At 37.0% G+C, this 16,212-nt stretch overlaps 1 protein-coding gene across 3 annotated transcripts in view; it reads right to left on the reverse strand.

The window, feature by feature from the left end:
- The window catches only part of LOC150103013 (DNA-dependent protein kinase catalytic subunit-like), an 847,149-nt gene that overhangs the window by 225,786 nt on the left and 605,151 nt on the right, over window positions 1-16,212 (reverse strand). For all 3 annotated transcript variants that reach the window (XM_090397444.1, XM_090397443.1, XM_090397442.1), the window contains exons 40-41: window positions 12,803-12,993; window positions 1,595-1,757 (exon numbers count right to left, since the gene is read on the reverse strand). In XM_090397444.1, coding sequence (XP_090253570.1) covers window positions 1,595-1,757; window positions 12,803-12,993 — 354 coding nt within the window. The remainder of the gene's footprint in view (window positions 1-1,594; window positions 1,758-12,802; window positions 12,994-16,212) is intronic.

A 16,212-nucleotide genomic window follows, 5' to 3' on the forward strand; every position in this document is an offset into this window, starting at 1 on the left:
TTATTATTCCTCTTTGCACAGCTTTAGTAAGGCCACATCTCAACACACACACACACACACACACACACACACACAGATTTGGTCTCCTGGATTTCTTGGAGGTGGAGAAGCGGAAAGAATTAAGAGGAAAGTGACTAAAGTTGCAAAAGTATCAAATGCTCCTAATGAGGACAGACTAAAGGTCTGTGGATTAAAAAGATTAATTCATAGAGGAAAAAAAGGGGGAAGGGGAGGATATAACACCATATAAGCTATTAAAAGGAATTCACAGGAATAAGACAAAGGACTTTTTTTCAATACAAAGCAGGAATTGATTGGAATGCCTTGTCTGAGAGTGTGGTGTCTTCAGACACCACACTCTCAGGCAAGGCATACCAATCATTCACAACTCTAAATGCAAAAAACCTGCTTCTCACTCCCCTGCTCAGACCCTCCTTATACAGCTTGGGGATAGAGATGTGGAGATTATCTCTAGAAATTTGTAAGAATGTGGTCAGTGTGTAAGAATTAGATATTTTGATTAAAGGGTAATATTTGGGTGGAACGGGTTGCTAGAGATGGTGTGAGTGCTTTTTTCTGTGAATAAGTGTGAAGTATAAGAGGTATTATGTGTATGATGATTAGTATTGGCCTTCTTAATCGAGTCTTTGACTCACTGAGATACCCAAGGAAACATTTAATTCTCTTGCACTATTGCTGTAATTTTACTGGGGACAGTGTCATGTACATAAACAGACAAAGGGTGATTGCAAGATGTTAGTTTTGGTGAGTTTTGCAATAGTGAGAATTGACTGTATCCTAAATGATAATTACTTTTTTTTTTTTCTACAATTACTTTATTTTCTATTTTTTTTAATTTTCTATTTTTTTTTTTTTGTATTTTTAATTAATTTTTTTATATAGTCCAGAAACCCTGCTCTAGAGATCAAAGAGAGCTTTTAAAAGATATTATTACTGTGGTAATAATATCTTTGCATGATTACTAATAAAACATTCCATTTTTTTTTTTTTTTTTTTTGTTGCTCCCGCCCATGAAAGGTTATTTGCAAACCTATAGTACATTTTGTATTGTGGGTGGGCTAAGGATTTTTTTTTTCTTTCCATTTTTATCAATTTTTTTTTTTTTTTTTTTTTGTATTTTATTTATTTTTTACATAGTCCAGAAACCCTGCTCTAGAGACCAAACAGAGCTATTTCAAGCCACTTCAAGCCTCAATAAGCAGGGCAGTGGTCTCATACCTGGCAATGAAATTCATATTCCACCTATTACTCCTCACTCCTATATCCTTACACTTGCATGCATCCAAATAATCAAAATAATTACAAGCCAAACTATCAGCATATTACTCATTTCTTGAATAAAACATGTTTTTAAAAGGAAAAATATGCACACTTTTTTATATATACTTATTCTTTTGAGAATAGATAATACAGTGATCGGAGCTGATAAAAAAAAAAAATGTTGAGCTATTTTGAAGCAAGTATATGGTACTTTTAAAGATACATTTTAATGTTTTGCAAAACTTAAGATATATAATATAATATGAGGTTAAACTTGAAGTTTGCAACCTAACAAGGTTTTAATAAAACTTACCTTCCCGCTGTCTTAGATATTTATTACAAAAAACAGCAAGATTCATGTAAGATTCTGATCTCCTAATGACCACTGTATCCTGCTTATGTTCCATTTCTTGGTTTTCTGGTGGAATTGCTATTTTTAGATGTTGAAAACTAGCATTCAGTAGGTGCGGTATGATCTAGAAAACAATATAGTTCATTTCTTTACAATTTTCTTTACTAGATTTATAAAATTAGAAATTCAGATTCATAGCTATATACATACACTCAGATTGTTAAATAAAAGTACTGGAAAGATCAGAGCAAATGCAGGAAGTAATAAAGTTGTGTTATATTATGGAATGGAAGGTTTCCTAAAATACTGGAAGTTTTTTTTTTCCTTTCATTTTTGACAGTTTGCTACAATAAGTAAATTCACTAAAACATTTATTTACTGTTATTTACAGAGAGAGAGAGAGAGAGATGGATAGACAGACTTGAATACACCTACAAAGGTAAAAGCAAACGAAAAAAAAAAAAAGCAAAAGAAGATGAAGGTTGCGAGTTTGCTGTCACACCATGATAGAGGCAAACTGAGAAAGATGGTGGCAACAGCTAAGGAATTAATACACAGGTCATGCAGAAGGAATGATGTAGGATTTATGGACTTATTGCCCGAGTTTTTTACTTATTGCCAGAAGTAAAACACTTGACCAAAGACTAGAGACCACAGATAAGAGAGTCCTGAGAAAGATTAGAGGCATGAACACATGGCATCAATGGCAATATCATATTAAAAACGAGGATATTAGGAAAGAACTTGACATTGTCAGCATTCAGGAATGCGTTAGCAGAGCTAATCTCAGGTGGTATGCTCACTTAAACAGAATGGGCGAGAAAGATTAGCAAAACAAATGTTCTCTGCCAGGTTGGCAGGAAATCGGCCCAGAGGAAGACCAAGATATAGGTGGATTGATAGGGTACAAAGTGCCTCAGACGACAGAAATATAAGATCTGATAATGTTGGAGTCTTGATAAGTAACAGACTGATTTGGAGGAAAATTGTAGATAGGAATTTAGTAATGATGTAAATTTTTCATGTAGTACTATCATATCCTGTACACCCCTTGAGGGTACATGTCAGGAATTTGATGATGCCTGAGTTTGATGAACAGAAAGAGTTGTACAATACTGACAGACTGCACTTAAATGGATTCAGAGTTAGGCATCTAGAGGGAGCTTTGCTCACTGAGAGTATGGAAGTGCAGAGTCAGGGAAAATAAAGAAATTAGGACAGATGCAAAAGGGTGTCTGTGTGAAGGCTCCCATGAAGTGAATGAGTGTGTGAATTAACAAAAAAAAAAAAAAAAAAAAAAAAAAAAAAAAAAAAAAAAAAAAAAATGCAGAATCTAATCTCTCATGAAACAATATCAAAAAGGATAGTCTATTCAGAATGTAAAGGTCGGTTGGGCCTAAGGAAATGCTACAGTTTCTATATACACTAATGCTAGAAGCATCAGGAATAAGAGGCAGGAGATTTTGGCATTGGTTAGTGCAACCTTGCCTAAAGTTATAGGCATGAGTGAGAATGTCAATGTGAGACTGCTATGCCACTTTCATTACATGACTTGAAAGAGTTGTATATTAGGTCTCTATAGTAGAGCTCATGGTTTTATTTAAACTTAATAAGCTAACCACCCGGCATGGTTGGCCGAGTGGTTAGCGTATCCGCTCTCCAGCCAAAAGGCTGTGGGCTCGAATCCCGCCATGGACGTTTGTGATTGTCTGTGAAAATACTAATGGTGGTGGTGGTAGATGGCGTTGGTTTAGTTCATTGTAGTTGGTGAAGACAGAGAACTGTAGAGCAAGTGCCCTCCCTCAATGAGTCTATCGACTCCCTGGAGGTGTCAAGTAGTAATAATAATAATAATAATAATAATTAATCTACCCAAAGTACTATAGATATGTACTGAACTATTTTGTCCACTGTTTTTAATTTTATTAAAACTTTTAAATTTACTCAAAAAAAAAAAAAAAAAAAATATATATATATATATAATGCTGGCCTGGTTGGCCGAGTGGTTAGCATATCCGTTCTCCAGCCAAGAGGCTGTGGGTTCGAATCCTACGTAGACATGGATGTTTGTGACTCTCCTCTCCTAATATGGACTGGGTCACCATGGGAGTAGTAGATCCAAAACCTCCAGCAATGGGAAAGGCTTTCACCCTGCAGTGGGCAGAAAAAAAATAGGCTGATAATTTTATATATAATATAATAAATAATGGTGTTCATTAAAATGAATAAACAGGAAGGCAAGGTGAAAGTCAGGGAGATTAAGCTGTCTTCAGCTGAAAAAACACACTTCAACAAACATAGCATTTTATATAAACAGGATTGCCTGCTCTATTTAGAGTATTTGGGAATGTGGGAAAGTGGGTGCAAACAATCTAGATGTGAGTGAACAGGAGAATGATCACATGATTAAATGCTGTTCCTTAGGTTCTGAACTTGAGCAAGATAATCTACATGAGATGTGTGTGTGTGTGGGGGGGGGGAATACTACAGTTTATACATATCATTCCCAGAAGTATTAAGAATTCAGGGGGAGGAATTTTCAAAATCAGTTAGTTCAACTTGGCCAAAATTACAGGAATTAGTAAGACTTTGTTGATGGAGAATGATATAGTCAATATAGAGAAATTGCCTAAGGATTTTGTATTTTCAGAGAGGATAGAGGGAAGAGGAATATGGGAGCAAATTTGTTAATGATAGCCAAAGTACAGTTGGAGTATAATAGGAAAACCGGTATGCAAAGGGCAGTACAACTTGAGGCTATTTGGTGTGTGATAAAGGTCAACAGAATGAAATATATAGCTGGTTGCTACTACTGGAAAGAGCGATACAAGGGAGAATGGAGGGCATAGCACAATTAGTGCAGGATGAGTAATTATTATGGGGAACTTTAACTGTGGGAACATAGATTGAAAGGAGTAACAGTACTGTTGTAGCAAAAGAAGGAAAACGAACTTGTACAGCTACTAAGAGTTAATAACCTAAGACAACACATTGTGGAGGGAACTTGAGATTTGTAAGTGCTGGGTTTAGTAACAGAGAACTTAGTAGTAACCAAGGTATTCACACTTCCTGCAACTGAGGAGAGCAATCATGTAGGCTTGAGCTGTGGAATTGCCAGACATAAAGAATATTCAGTTAAAATGATAGTGCATGTAATTACAAAGCAGGTGCTTGTGACAAACATGGGCGCTGGCTTAGAGTAGTGCCATAATTTGAACTGAGCAGTATCAGATTATACCCAGAGTCAAGATGATGAAGTAGATAGGAGCAAATGGATGAGTAGCATCATTAAGCAGGAATTCCTGAAAAATCAAAAAACAGTGGAGAGTATATAAAGAGAAAGATGATCAGCTGCTCATGAAAAGTACAAAGCACAAGCAAGAACGTCAAAGGGAATCCCAAGGAGTACTTTCACTACGAGTAAAAAGAAGGACTATGGGTAGTGACTATACAAGTCAAGCGCTGATGGTGAGGAAGTAACAGGAGTGAATCAAATAGATGAGTTACTGAATGATCATTTTGTGAAGGTGTGCCTCCAGGTGGAGATACTGAAGTGCCAGATGTGATAATGACTGGTGTTAGAACAGAGATAGACAAATTGGAAGTGCTTATGATATTGCAGAACCTTAATGCAACTATGGCTATGGTATTACGTGGGATATCAGCTCACACAGTGCAAGAATGTGCAAAGGAGTTCAGCTTCTCTGAGCAAGCTGCTTAATTTAAGTCCCAATTCTAGGATGTACCTAGGGAGTTGAAAGAGAGGCAAAATAGTTCCAATTCATAAATGAAGCTTGAAGACAGGTGGCAAATTACAGGAAGTTGGCAAATCATCCAAGAATAGTGGATGAAGTACTGGAGAAGTTGGTAAAAGTCAGATTTACTCTCATTTCTGGTAATTTTCTCTCAAAATCTGATTTAGCCCTCTTTACCATGCTAGTCACCCTTCCTCATGGTGCTTTGTATTGTTCATGAGCATGTCAATCATCTTTTTGTTTATATTCTATCCACATGGTTTCTTTCTTTCTTTTCTTTTTTTTTTTTTCCCTGCGGCTCCTTCTTTATGGTCTATTCATCCATTTAACTACATTTGGTTTATCTTCCTGACTGTTATTATGCAGTTTGAAACGGCTTCTGTTAAATAATCTCTAGCTTTTCCATGCACTATTCATATTTTTCCCTTGTAGCTTTCTATGCCATGGCACCGATCCAGGATGCCTCCCAAGTTTGTCATAATCACTGGGGTCTGTAGTTCCATATACACCATTCCTACTAGAAATTCTGTGTATTTCACAACCTCTTAACACAAGACTGAATGGCTGCTTCCCCCAACTGTTGGCAGAGTTGCTATAATGGTTATATATATACATCTTCTTATGCTATTACCAGATCCAGCAATCTTAAATGTTTGATCCCATCCATCACATTCTGTTTCAGGTAGTTATCCCTTAGTAATGGTATATATTACATTTCCATCTTGCCATTTCATCCTTTCCTCTCATTCTCCAATCTATTTCCCAATAGCTACGGTCTTTCATATATTTTTAAAAAATTTTTTGATTATAGCACAAATATTTTAGGGTGTAACGTGGAATGAGGAGTTAGCTGGAAAAGAGATCAATGCAGCTTGGGGGATTTTCAAAAACTGTTTAGTAGATGCATCACATTCTGTTTCAGGTAGTTATCCCTTAGTAATGGTATAAATTGCATTTCTATCTTGCCATTTCATCCTTTCCTCTCATTCTCCAATTTATTTCCCAATAGCTACGGTCCTTCATATATTTTAAAAAATTTTTTTGATTATAGCATGGAATGAGGAGTTAGCTGGAAAAGAGATCAATGCAGCTTGGGGGATTAACAAAAACTGTTTAGTAGATGCATCACATTCTGTTTCAGGTAGTTATCCCTTAGTAATGGTATAAATTGCATTTCTATCTTGCCATTTCATCCTTTCCTCTCATTCTCCAATCTATTTCCCAATAGCTATGGTCCTTCATATATTTAAAAAAAAATTTTTGATTATAGCACAAATATTTTAGGGTGTAGCGTGGAATGAGGAGTTAGCTGGAAAAGAGATCAATGCAGCTTGGGGGATTTTCAAAAACTGTTTAGTAGATACAATGTCTAAATGTATTCCAAGGGTGAGAAGGTTAAATAAGGTGGGTGTGAGATGGATGAATAAAGAATTAAGCATACGATACAGAGAAAAAGGGCATTGTGGAGGCAGCATAAGAGAAGTGGAAATAACCAATTCCATGAGGTTACAAAGAACAAGCAAGGAGGGTGACTTAGTTGGTGAGGGTAGGTAAAGAGAGGTATGAACAGCAGTTGGCTAATGAAGCCAAAAAAGAATCCTAAGGAGTTCTTTCGATATGTAGCCAGCAAAAGAAAGAATAATTATGGAAGGATGACATTGATTGGAGAAAATGGTATAAAGACAGCTGATGCAGAATGTGTGGTGGAGATACTTAATGAGCAGTTCATAAAGATCTTTCAATCTTGTGAATGTGACTTCATGGAGGGATTGAGAGCAGTTGATGATGTGGAGGAGAGACTGACTGTAGGTGAGCAAGAGGTGTATGGGGAGTTGAGTAAACTAGATGTTAATAAGGCTGTGGGACTTGATAATATATCACCACGTATTCTGAAAGAATGCGCAGGGAGTTGACATCTGCCTTGACATATTTTTTTAATATGAGTCTTGCACTCGGTCAAGTTCCTAAGGAGTGGAAGGAGGGCAAGATTGTGCCACTTCATAAAGGAGGTGATCGAACTCAAGCATCAAACTATAGGCCTATCTGTGTGTCAGGTGTTGTGGTCAAGTTGTTGGAGAAGCTTGTGAGAACTAGGATCCAGAGTTGGGTTGATAACAATGGTATTATCTTTGATGGACAGCATGAATTTACTAAAGGGAGGTCATGTTTTAGTAATCTACTTACTTATTACAATAAAGTGACTACTTCCTTGGACAGAGGAAAAGGATATACAGTAATATACTTGGATTTTGCAAAGGCTTTTGATAGAGTACCTCATGATAGGTTGACAGTCAAACTAGAGCAGATGGGGTTGGATATTAGATTGGCGCATTGGATTGGAGACTGGCTATCTGATAGGTATCAAGAAGTTGTGTATGGGGGAGCGATATCCAGGAAAAGGAAAGTCACTAGTGGAGTGCCTCAGGGGCCTGTTTTAGGTCCATTGCTGTTTAACTTGTATATTAATGATACAGGTGAAGATTTGGATGGAGATATTCAGTTATTTGCAGATGATGCAAAGTTGAGACGAACCATGTAGTGTAGATGTTGTGAACTTACAGGAAGACTTGAATAGATTGTGTGACTGGGCACCGAAATGGGGATGTGAGTTCAATGTTGCAAAATGTAAGGTTTTAAAATTTGGAAAACAAAGATGGGATGCAGAATTTATGCTTGGTGAGAATATATTGTTGGAGGTAGAGGAAATAAGAGATCTGGGGGTGATAGTGGATAAGGATCTAAAATTTAGGGGACACATCACCAAAATTGTGAAGACAACACAAAAGCTTCTGGGAATGATGCGGAGGACACTGACATGTAGAAGTAGGGAGATTCTTGTTCCGCTGAATAAGGCTTTGATTAGGCCACACATGGACTATTGTGCCCAGATTTGGTCACCGGGTTTTCAGAAGGATGAAGAGATGTTGGAAAGGGTCCAAAGGAGACTGACTAAGGTAGTTTCTGACCTCTGGAATGTTGAGTATGAGGAAAGATTGAGAAGATGTAATTTGCAGAGTCTGGTGGACAGGAGGAAGAGGGGAGATATGATAGAGACCTACAAGTTGGTAAGGGGTTGTTATAGGATCAATGCTGGAGAAGTTTTACAGAGAATAGTGGGAGATCAGGGGAGAACCAGAGGTCATCCCTGGAAACTGTATAAAGAAGGTGTGAGTAGGGGAGTGAGAAGCAGGTTTTTTTCGTGCAGAGTTGTGAATGATTGGAATGCCTTGCCTGAGAATGTGGTGTCTGCAAAGAGTTTGAGTGTGTTTAAAACACGGTATGATGGGTTGTGTGTGTGATCAAAGGACCTCCCAGATGAGTCTTTGACTCCATGAGATCTTGGGGTGGTAATAATAATAATAATAATATACAATGAAATCTTGAGTTGGATTCTAACAGATTCTTTTATAAAGCTACAGTGAAGTGCTGCATATATTTTTTATTTTTTATAATGATTAAAATTTTTCATCAATATGATTAGTTTGGTTATTATTTTATTTATTTAATTAAATTATAATTAAGAAAACTGAATCAAGATATCTTAAGAGAATTGCACAAAGAAAGTTAGCAATAATTAAATATTGAAGTGCAAATACGGATAATCAATAATATAATGATGATAGTAATAATAATTCTATTCTCTACCAGTGGCGTATTTAGGTATTTCACGCCCCTAGGCCCGCAGAAAGTGCCGTCCCTCATATTCAATGAACATGTTGATTTAGATGCATACCTATTTATATTGTAAATTAGTAATATAAATATATATACAGTGTATATATTATGACTCACCCAAAATGTTCTAGAATATTCTACGTCTTGCCGCTCGCTCTGTGAAGGTATTTATCACGTCCTCGTAGTCCAGTGCCCCTGTAATATTGCACTCAATTTGTAGAACTGCCAAGTTGCTGAGCTTTACTTCTGTCATAGTTGTTCTATGGTAGTCCTTCAACCTTTTGAGGGCGGAAAACGATCGTTCAGCTGAGCAATTTGTTGCCATCTTACACAGAAAAATCGTAACAGCAGTGTCCAGATTGGGATATATACTCTGTAGGGCTTCCTGTCGAATTTTCTATGGAAGTTTTAGGAATGTATTTATTTCTAGGCCACTTCATTTCAGGTGCACTCTGAAGTACAGATATTCGTTTACAAATTCAGGTTCAATATCAGTCGAAAAGTGTTCTTGAAGTTTTTTGCCCCTTTTATGACATCCTTTCACATATTACATGCATTGTTGTGAGAAACCGGAACTCCTTCGAGAGGTTTTCATAAGACTTTTTTTCAATTCATTTCAAATGAGAGACTGTGAAAAATTGTGTCATAAGCGTCAGTATTGAAACCGACTGATGGATTGTAATCGCCTTCATTTTTGTTACTTTCATCTGTGCTGTCGTCAAAAAACCTGGTGGGCTTTTTCTTCCTCTTTTTCTCTTCCTCATACAAGTCCACTAAATTTCTTGCACTGTTCTTCACAGGTTTCATAGAGTAACTCTAGTTCTTTGAAATATTCTTCGAGGGACCCGTACAGTTCACACACAGTTCCTATATCAATGTTTAAACTTTGTAATTTCTTGCTTGTGGCTCCATTCTTGTGAGAATATCACCCCATAGGCAGGTCATGATCCCAACCTCCAGTGACTGAAGTTGCCGTAGAATCCCGCTTGCTTCGCATCGCATAACTTTCTTCTGAGTGGTGTCATTTTCAATTTCGGACAAAGTGGAAATTATTTCCTTCCATCCCTCACGAAGACTCTGACAGGCATCATCATCACGAGCTGACCAACGAGTAAGTGAAGGACATTTGATTACTTTTGCAGAAGTTTCCAGGTGCTTTCTTAGAACACTCCACTGATGTGTTGAAGATGTGCAAAATATGTACAGTTTTCGAAGGACATCAAAAAATGCGGAAGAGTACAGACATGATTCAGCAGCACAAGTACCAATTAGAGACAGAGAATGTCCAGAGCACGATGTGAATTCTGCCAATAGATTTATTTCAAGAATTCTTGCTTGAAGTTCTGTGTACTTGCTTGACATGTTACTAGCATTATCATATGCCTGTCCTCTGCAATTTGTTATATCAATTCCAAGCTCGTTTAGTGAAGTCAAAACCGCCTCTTGTAACTCTTCAGATTTGTGACTTACGTTTGGAATGAAACGCTCCACAGGAGTTCCATGTGCTTTCACATATTGTACAATGAAGGACAGCTGATCAACATGAGACAAGTCTAGTGTTAAGTCAACACTTACGGAATAGTACTTAGCTATTTTAAGTTCTTCCACAATAAATTTGATTACTTTCTTGTCCATTATTTTAATAAATTCCTCATATGTGGCAAAGGAAAGATAGGAAACGAAACCTTTTCCTTTTTTCCCACTTTTGGCAATCTGCTCAGCAAGAAAGGGATCAAATTCTCTAATTAACTCTAGACACAGCATTACATTTCCATTATGCACAGAACCCAAAATGTCATCCTTTCCCCTCAAAGCAAGTCCTCTACTGGCCTATGTTTTTACAAATGCAACTACTTGTTGTAACACCGCCTTCCAGTACTTAATATCGTCTTTTTCCAGTTGCTGAGTTATTTGTAAGTCAATTCTCCCTGCAAGATTTGCTCTTTGTTTCAGAGCTATCAGACAGCTCATATGACTAATTGCTTTCTCATGATGACTCACTAGTACTTCTGCATTTTTCTAGTCATTAAATCCACTGACAAAGTGACTATTGTCAGCTTCCCCTCCACCAAAAAGGCAACAAGGTGCACAGATCTTTCTGGTACTAGGAGAGTAAACAAGAAAATCTATTATTATTTTTTGCCATTAATCAGATTCCTCTCAATGAGTTTCTTAGAAACATGTCTTACTTTGTAAGGATAAGCTCTTTGTGATTTTGAAAGATCAATGTCTAAATTTTGTGGAAACCTGTTAACTGCATATACTCACATGTTACGTCATTTAGAATCCACTCAGCTGGGTCATTACTCACTATCACCTGTGCTGCCAAATTGTTGGGATTTGTTGTAGGCATGTCATTTGAAACAGATTCAATTTCCATCTCCTCAACCACTTTTTGTTCTTTTTCCAAATCACAATTATTATTAGCAGATACCGACGCAAAAAAACTGTCCAGTTTTCTTGTCTTTGATACTACTTCATTAATTTTCACTTCCTTTTCTTTTCTCCTCTTCTTATATTCACTACCACCATCGCTTATGTTTTAAAATTAAAATAGTAATTTAAAACATGCAGGAAGTATCGGAATGATTTACACAATTTTTAACTTTGTAAAAGCAAAACAATAAAACAGTATTACCTCCACTCTGATGACAACATATGACAAGGACACTGAAAACTCTAAAAATAATTTCAGAATTAGCACGTCTTAACTGCCACAAAGATATCAGGATACTGAACTAAAGAGTTGAAGGAAGGGCAACAATCAACAATCTTAATTTGAATTCGAAATAATAAAGAAGGAAAAGTTGTTACAGTTAGTAAGAATAATACCGACACAAAATTAATTAGCATCAATCTCTCCTGACCGCGATCTCTATTGCCTTTGTGTCAAGTTACCAACAACAATACAGTAGCTTTCCGTGCACGTGTCTCGGTCTGTATAGTTATGCAGAACCTGATTACATGCCAATATGCTTGCAGATTAAACTTACAATGAGGAAAAGAAAAATATTTCTCTACTTGAGAGTAGATGCAGCATATAAGGAACATGTTATAATTACAAAAACGAGAGCCTGGAAATTTCTGCCACCCGTCAAAATTTGCCGTTCTAGGACCAGGCCTATACCTAAATATGCCACTGTTCTCTACTCAACACTACCAATATTTTGCACAAAACTGCTGAATAGATTTTTTTTTTTAAATAATGTATACATTATCTATGTTTCTATATATCTAAATATTTACTATCAATTTTTTTTCTTCTACTGTTACATTTAGAAGGTGATGAATGAGAGATATGATGCTGCAAAGAATTGGGGGCATGAAGAGTGTGAATAAATTTTAGGTATAGTATGTAATATATATAAGGGGTTTGTTGAGAAGATTGCCTGACAGACTCAGTAGACTACTGACTATAGGAAGATCATTTAATAATAAAAAAATTAGTTGTTTGATATTTTCTAATAAGTTAATAATATAAAATAGATTATAACTTGAATACAATGCATAAAAAGAATTTTAGGAGAATGTAATAACCCGTAGGTGAGAGTTAAGTTTGTAATAAATAATTATATATCATTAAAATAGTAAGAAATTCTGTAGGAAGTACCTTATTAAGAAGATTTTATTTTAAAACTGTCAGCTCTTAGATAATAAATTTCTCTATTACCATGTTGAATGCAACATGCCAACTAAATACTTCGATTTAAGTTCATTTAAATAAATAAAATTAGCCAACCTCATTGGTTTCACAGTTTACTTCTTTCATCAAATTCCTTTTTTTTGTAGAATCAATATTTTGCAACAATAAATCTCCATCACCAGTGATGATCGTTTCAGCCATGATTTCAAAGGTTTTTGCATAAAGAAAATGATGCCGTGTTAAAATTTCAGGCTTGACACTTGAACAGATTTTTTCTTGTAATTTTGCTGAAATATAAGAACAGATTACAATACATCAGTCTACTAGTGTACACACACACACACAAATAAATAAATAAATACTCAGTTATTCTTCATATAATTCTTTATATGGACATTTTCATTTAAAGGTGAGTTAGCTGATCTCATATGGAGGTAAGCAGTATTTTTTCTCCTGCAAACTGGAGTTTTTCATCCCATGTACAGGCAAATCGGCCTTCAGAACACAAGCAATTTACAGACTGAAAATACTGGTGGCGATAGGCAGTAGATGCCGCTGATGGTAGTTGCATATTATTGTTATTACAGGCAACTCCAGGGAGTCCTTAGACTCATCGAGGGAGGCCCCAAATCATATTCATCACAACTATTCGACATTCACACAGTATCTATCATACCTTGCCTTAAACTCATTCATTGTCACAGCACCCACTACAGACTCTGGCAGCTTATTCCACTAATTCAGCACCTAAAAGTAAAGAACCCAGCTCTAACACCCTTACTAACCACACTCTTGCCCAGCTTCCATGGATGTCCCCCTAGTCCTCCCACCACCAGCCCTGTTCTCAAAAATATCTTCTGAATTAATTTTATAGAAACCCTTCAATAATTTGATGTCTCAATCATATCTCCCCTCCTCCGCCTATCAACAAATTTCTGCACCCCACAAATCCTGTTCTCATAAGGTTCATTCCCCAGACCTGCTATCATCTTGGTCACTTGCCTCTGGATCCTCTCAACCTCCTCCCCATCAAGAAGAAACCTAGGTGACCAAATCTGGACACAGTAGTCGAGATAGGGTCTTATCAAGGATCGATACAGAGGAATAATAACATGCTTGTCTCTGCTCATCAAAGTATTCTTTAGCAACAAAGTGATTTGATGAGCTGATTTGGCCACTTTTGCAATGTGTCCCCTAAACTTCAACTCTTTATCCACCAACACTCCTATATCTCTTGCCTCATCAATTTCCTGGAGTACAGTTCTACCAATGTAGTAAACTGCTGCTAATCTTTTCACCCCAAAATGTATAACCTTACATTTTGCCACATTAATTTGACATCCATTCTCCTTAGCCCAGACCTCCAATCTATCCAAATCATCCTGCAAAATTTTGACATCATCTGCATTCACTATTGCCCTACCCAACTTTGCATCACCTGCGAACAAATGACCTGTTCCTCTCAGATCCTTTCCTATAGCTTTAATGAACAAATTAAACATTATAATAGGAAAATAGGAAAAAATAAATATAATAGGAAAATTAAGTAGTAGGGGAGGCAGCTAGATGTGTAGTGGTGGGGAGTGCCCACCTGCGATGATTCCTCAGAGACTCCTTGGAGGTGTCAAGTAATAATAACAACAACAACAAAAACAAATATACATACATACACACATTAAAAGGATTCATCATGTTACAGATTTGAAAGATGAAATGCAAAAGAATAGAAATTCCATGGATTTTTCTTCCTTTTAGTATGCCATTGTTTGGAACTGCTAAAGAACAACAGTTTATCTGATTTATTATTATTATTCAGGCTTCCATGGAGCTTTCCTGAGAAACACAAAGTCTACTGATACTCATCATGGGAGGTCCCTCCTAGGAAACACTAAGTCTATCATACCACTACTTAAACTCACTGACTGTTCTCGCTCTCACCACTCTATCAGGCAATGTATTTCATGGATCAACAACTCCTCCAAGGAACGAAACCACTCCTCACCCTCTTACTCACAGTTTCCTTTCATAACATCCAGGGATGGCCTATTGTCATCACTCCTTCCCACTTTCAACCATGTGAAGGAACTCCCCAGTGTCAACCCTGTAACCACCTCTCAACAGTTTAAAAGTCTCAATCATATCACCTCTCCTTCTTCTATCCACTAAACTCTGCAGTCCACATTCCCTCAGCCAATCCCCATAACTAACATTGTACAGTCCTGAAACCATCTATGTTATCTGCCTTTGTACCTTTTCACAGTTAATTTATCCCCTTAGAATCTTGCAGACCAAATCTGAGAACAATAGTCTAAGTGTGGTCTGATCAGTCTTATACAACAGAATGATAACTTTATTATCTCTGCAGGTCAGTGTGCTTCTCATTATTGCAGCAATCCTCTATGTTACCTTCACCACCTTTGCAATATGTCCCCTAAATTTCAGGTTTCTATCAATCATCAACCCCAGATCTCTTGTCTCCCCTACTTCCTCCAGTATAACTCCTCCCATAGAGTATGCAGTGTCCCATCGATGTTTCCCAAACCTCAAGACCTTACATTTTGCTGCATTAAACCACTAACCCCCATTCATTTGTCCATCTCGCCAGCTTATTCAAATCCTCTTGCAGGGCTACTACTAGTACATTACTAATAACCCTTCCTAGCTTTGCATCATCCACAAACAACTGAATATCCCCCTGCAATCCACTAACAATGTTAACAATGTCATTGATATAAAGGTTAAACAATATAGGTCCCAGTACCAAGCCGTGGGACCCCACTTGTAAACCTCTGCTTCCTTGAAACTGCACCACCATACACAACTCTCTGATACCTATCAGACAGCCAATCCTGAATCCAGTTGACCAACCTGACATCCAGACTCATGTGCTGCAACATAAATATCAGATTATCATGTGGCACCCTGTCAAATGCCTTCGCTAAGTCCAAGAAAATGGCAGTATATAAATTTTATATAAATAAATAAAGGCTAGCATATTACTAAAACAAGAGCGCCCCTTCAAAAACCCATGTCGACTTTCACAGATAACATGAAATTTTATCTGTGTATACGGTCCCTCACTAATTGCTCCAAGATCTTAACAATTACTGATGACACACAAACTTGCTTATAATTAGACACTTCCAGTCTGCTACCGCCCTTATGCAATGGCATTACCTTCCTTCCATTCCTTGGGCACCTTTCCCGTAGCCAGACTTTCATTGAAAAGCCAGGTCAAAGGAGCTGTCAGTTCTTCAGCACATTTTCTCAAAACGCATGGTGAAATATCATCCAGTCCCACAGCTTTACTGACATCCAGAGTACTCAGTATTTGGAACACACTCTCCTCCTGCACCTCTAAACCTCGAATCTGCCCTATCGCTCTAGTATTAACATTTACTCCTCCAGGATGAAATACTCCAATAAAGTGTTCATTGAACAATTCCACTATGTCCTCTGCATCAGTCATTCTATTCCCATTTCTATCACACAATGTCATTCTTCCA

This window comes from Typopeltis vanoorti, chromosome 9 (genome assembly GCF_054136105.1).
Source record: "Typopeltis vanoorti isolate ZY-2024b chromosome 9, IOZ_Tvanoo_1.0, whole genome shotgun sequence".
Taxonomy (NCBI): domain Eukaryota; kingdom Metazoa; phylum Arthropoda; class Arachnida; order Uropygi; family Thelyphonidae; genus Typopeltis; species Typopeltis vanoorti.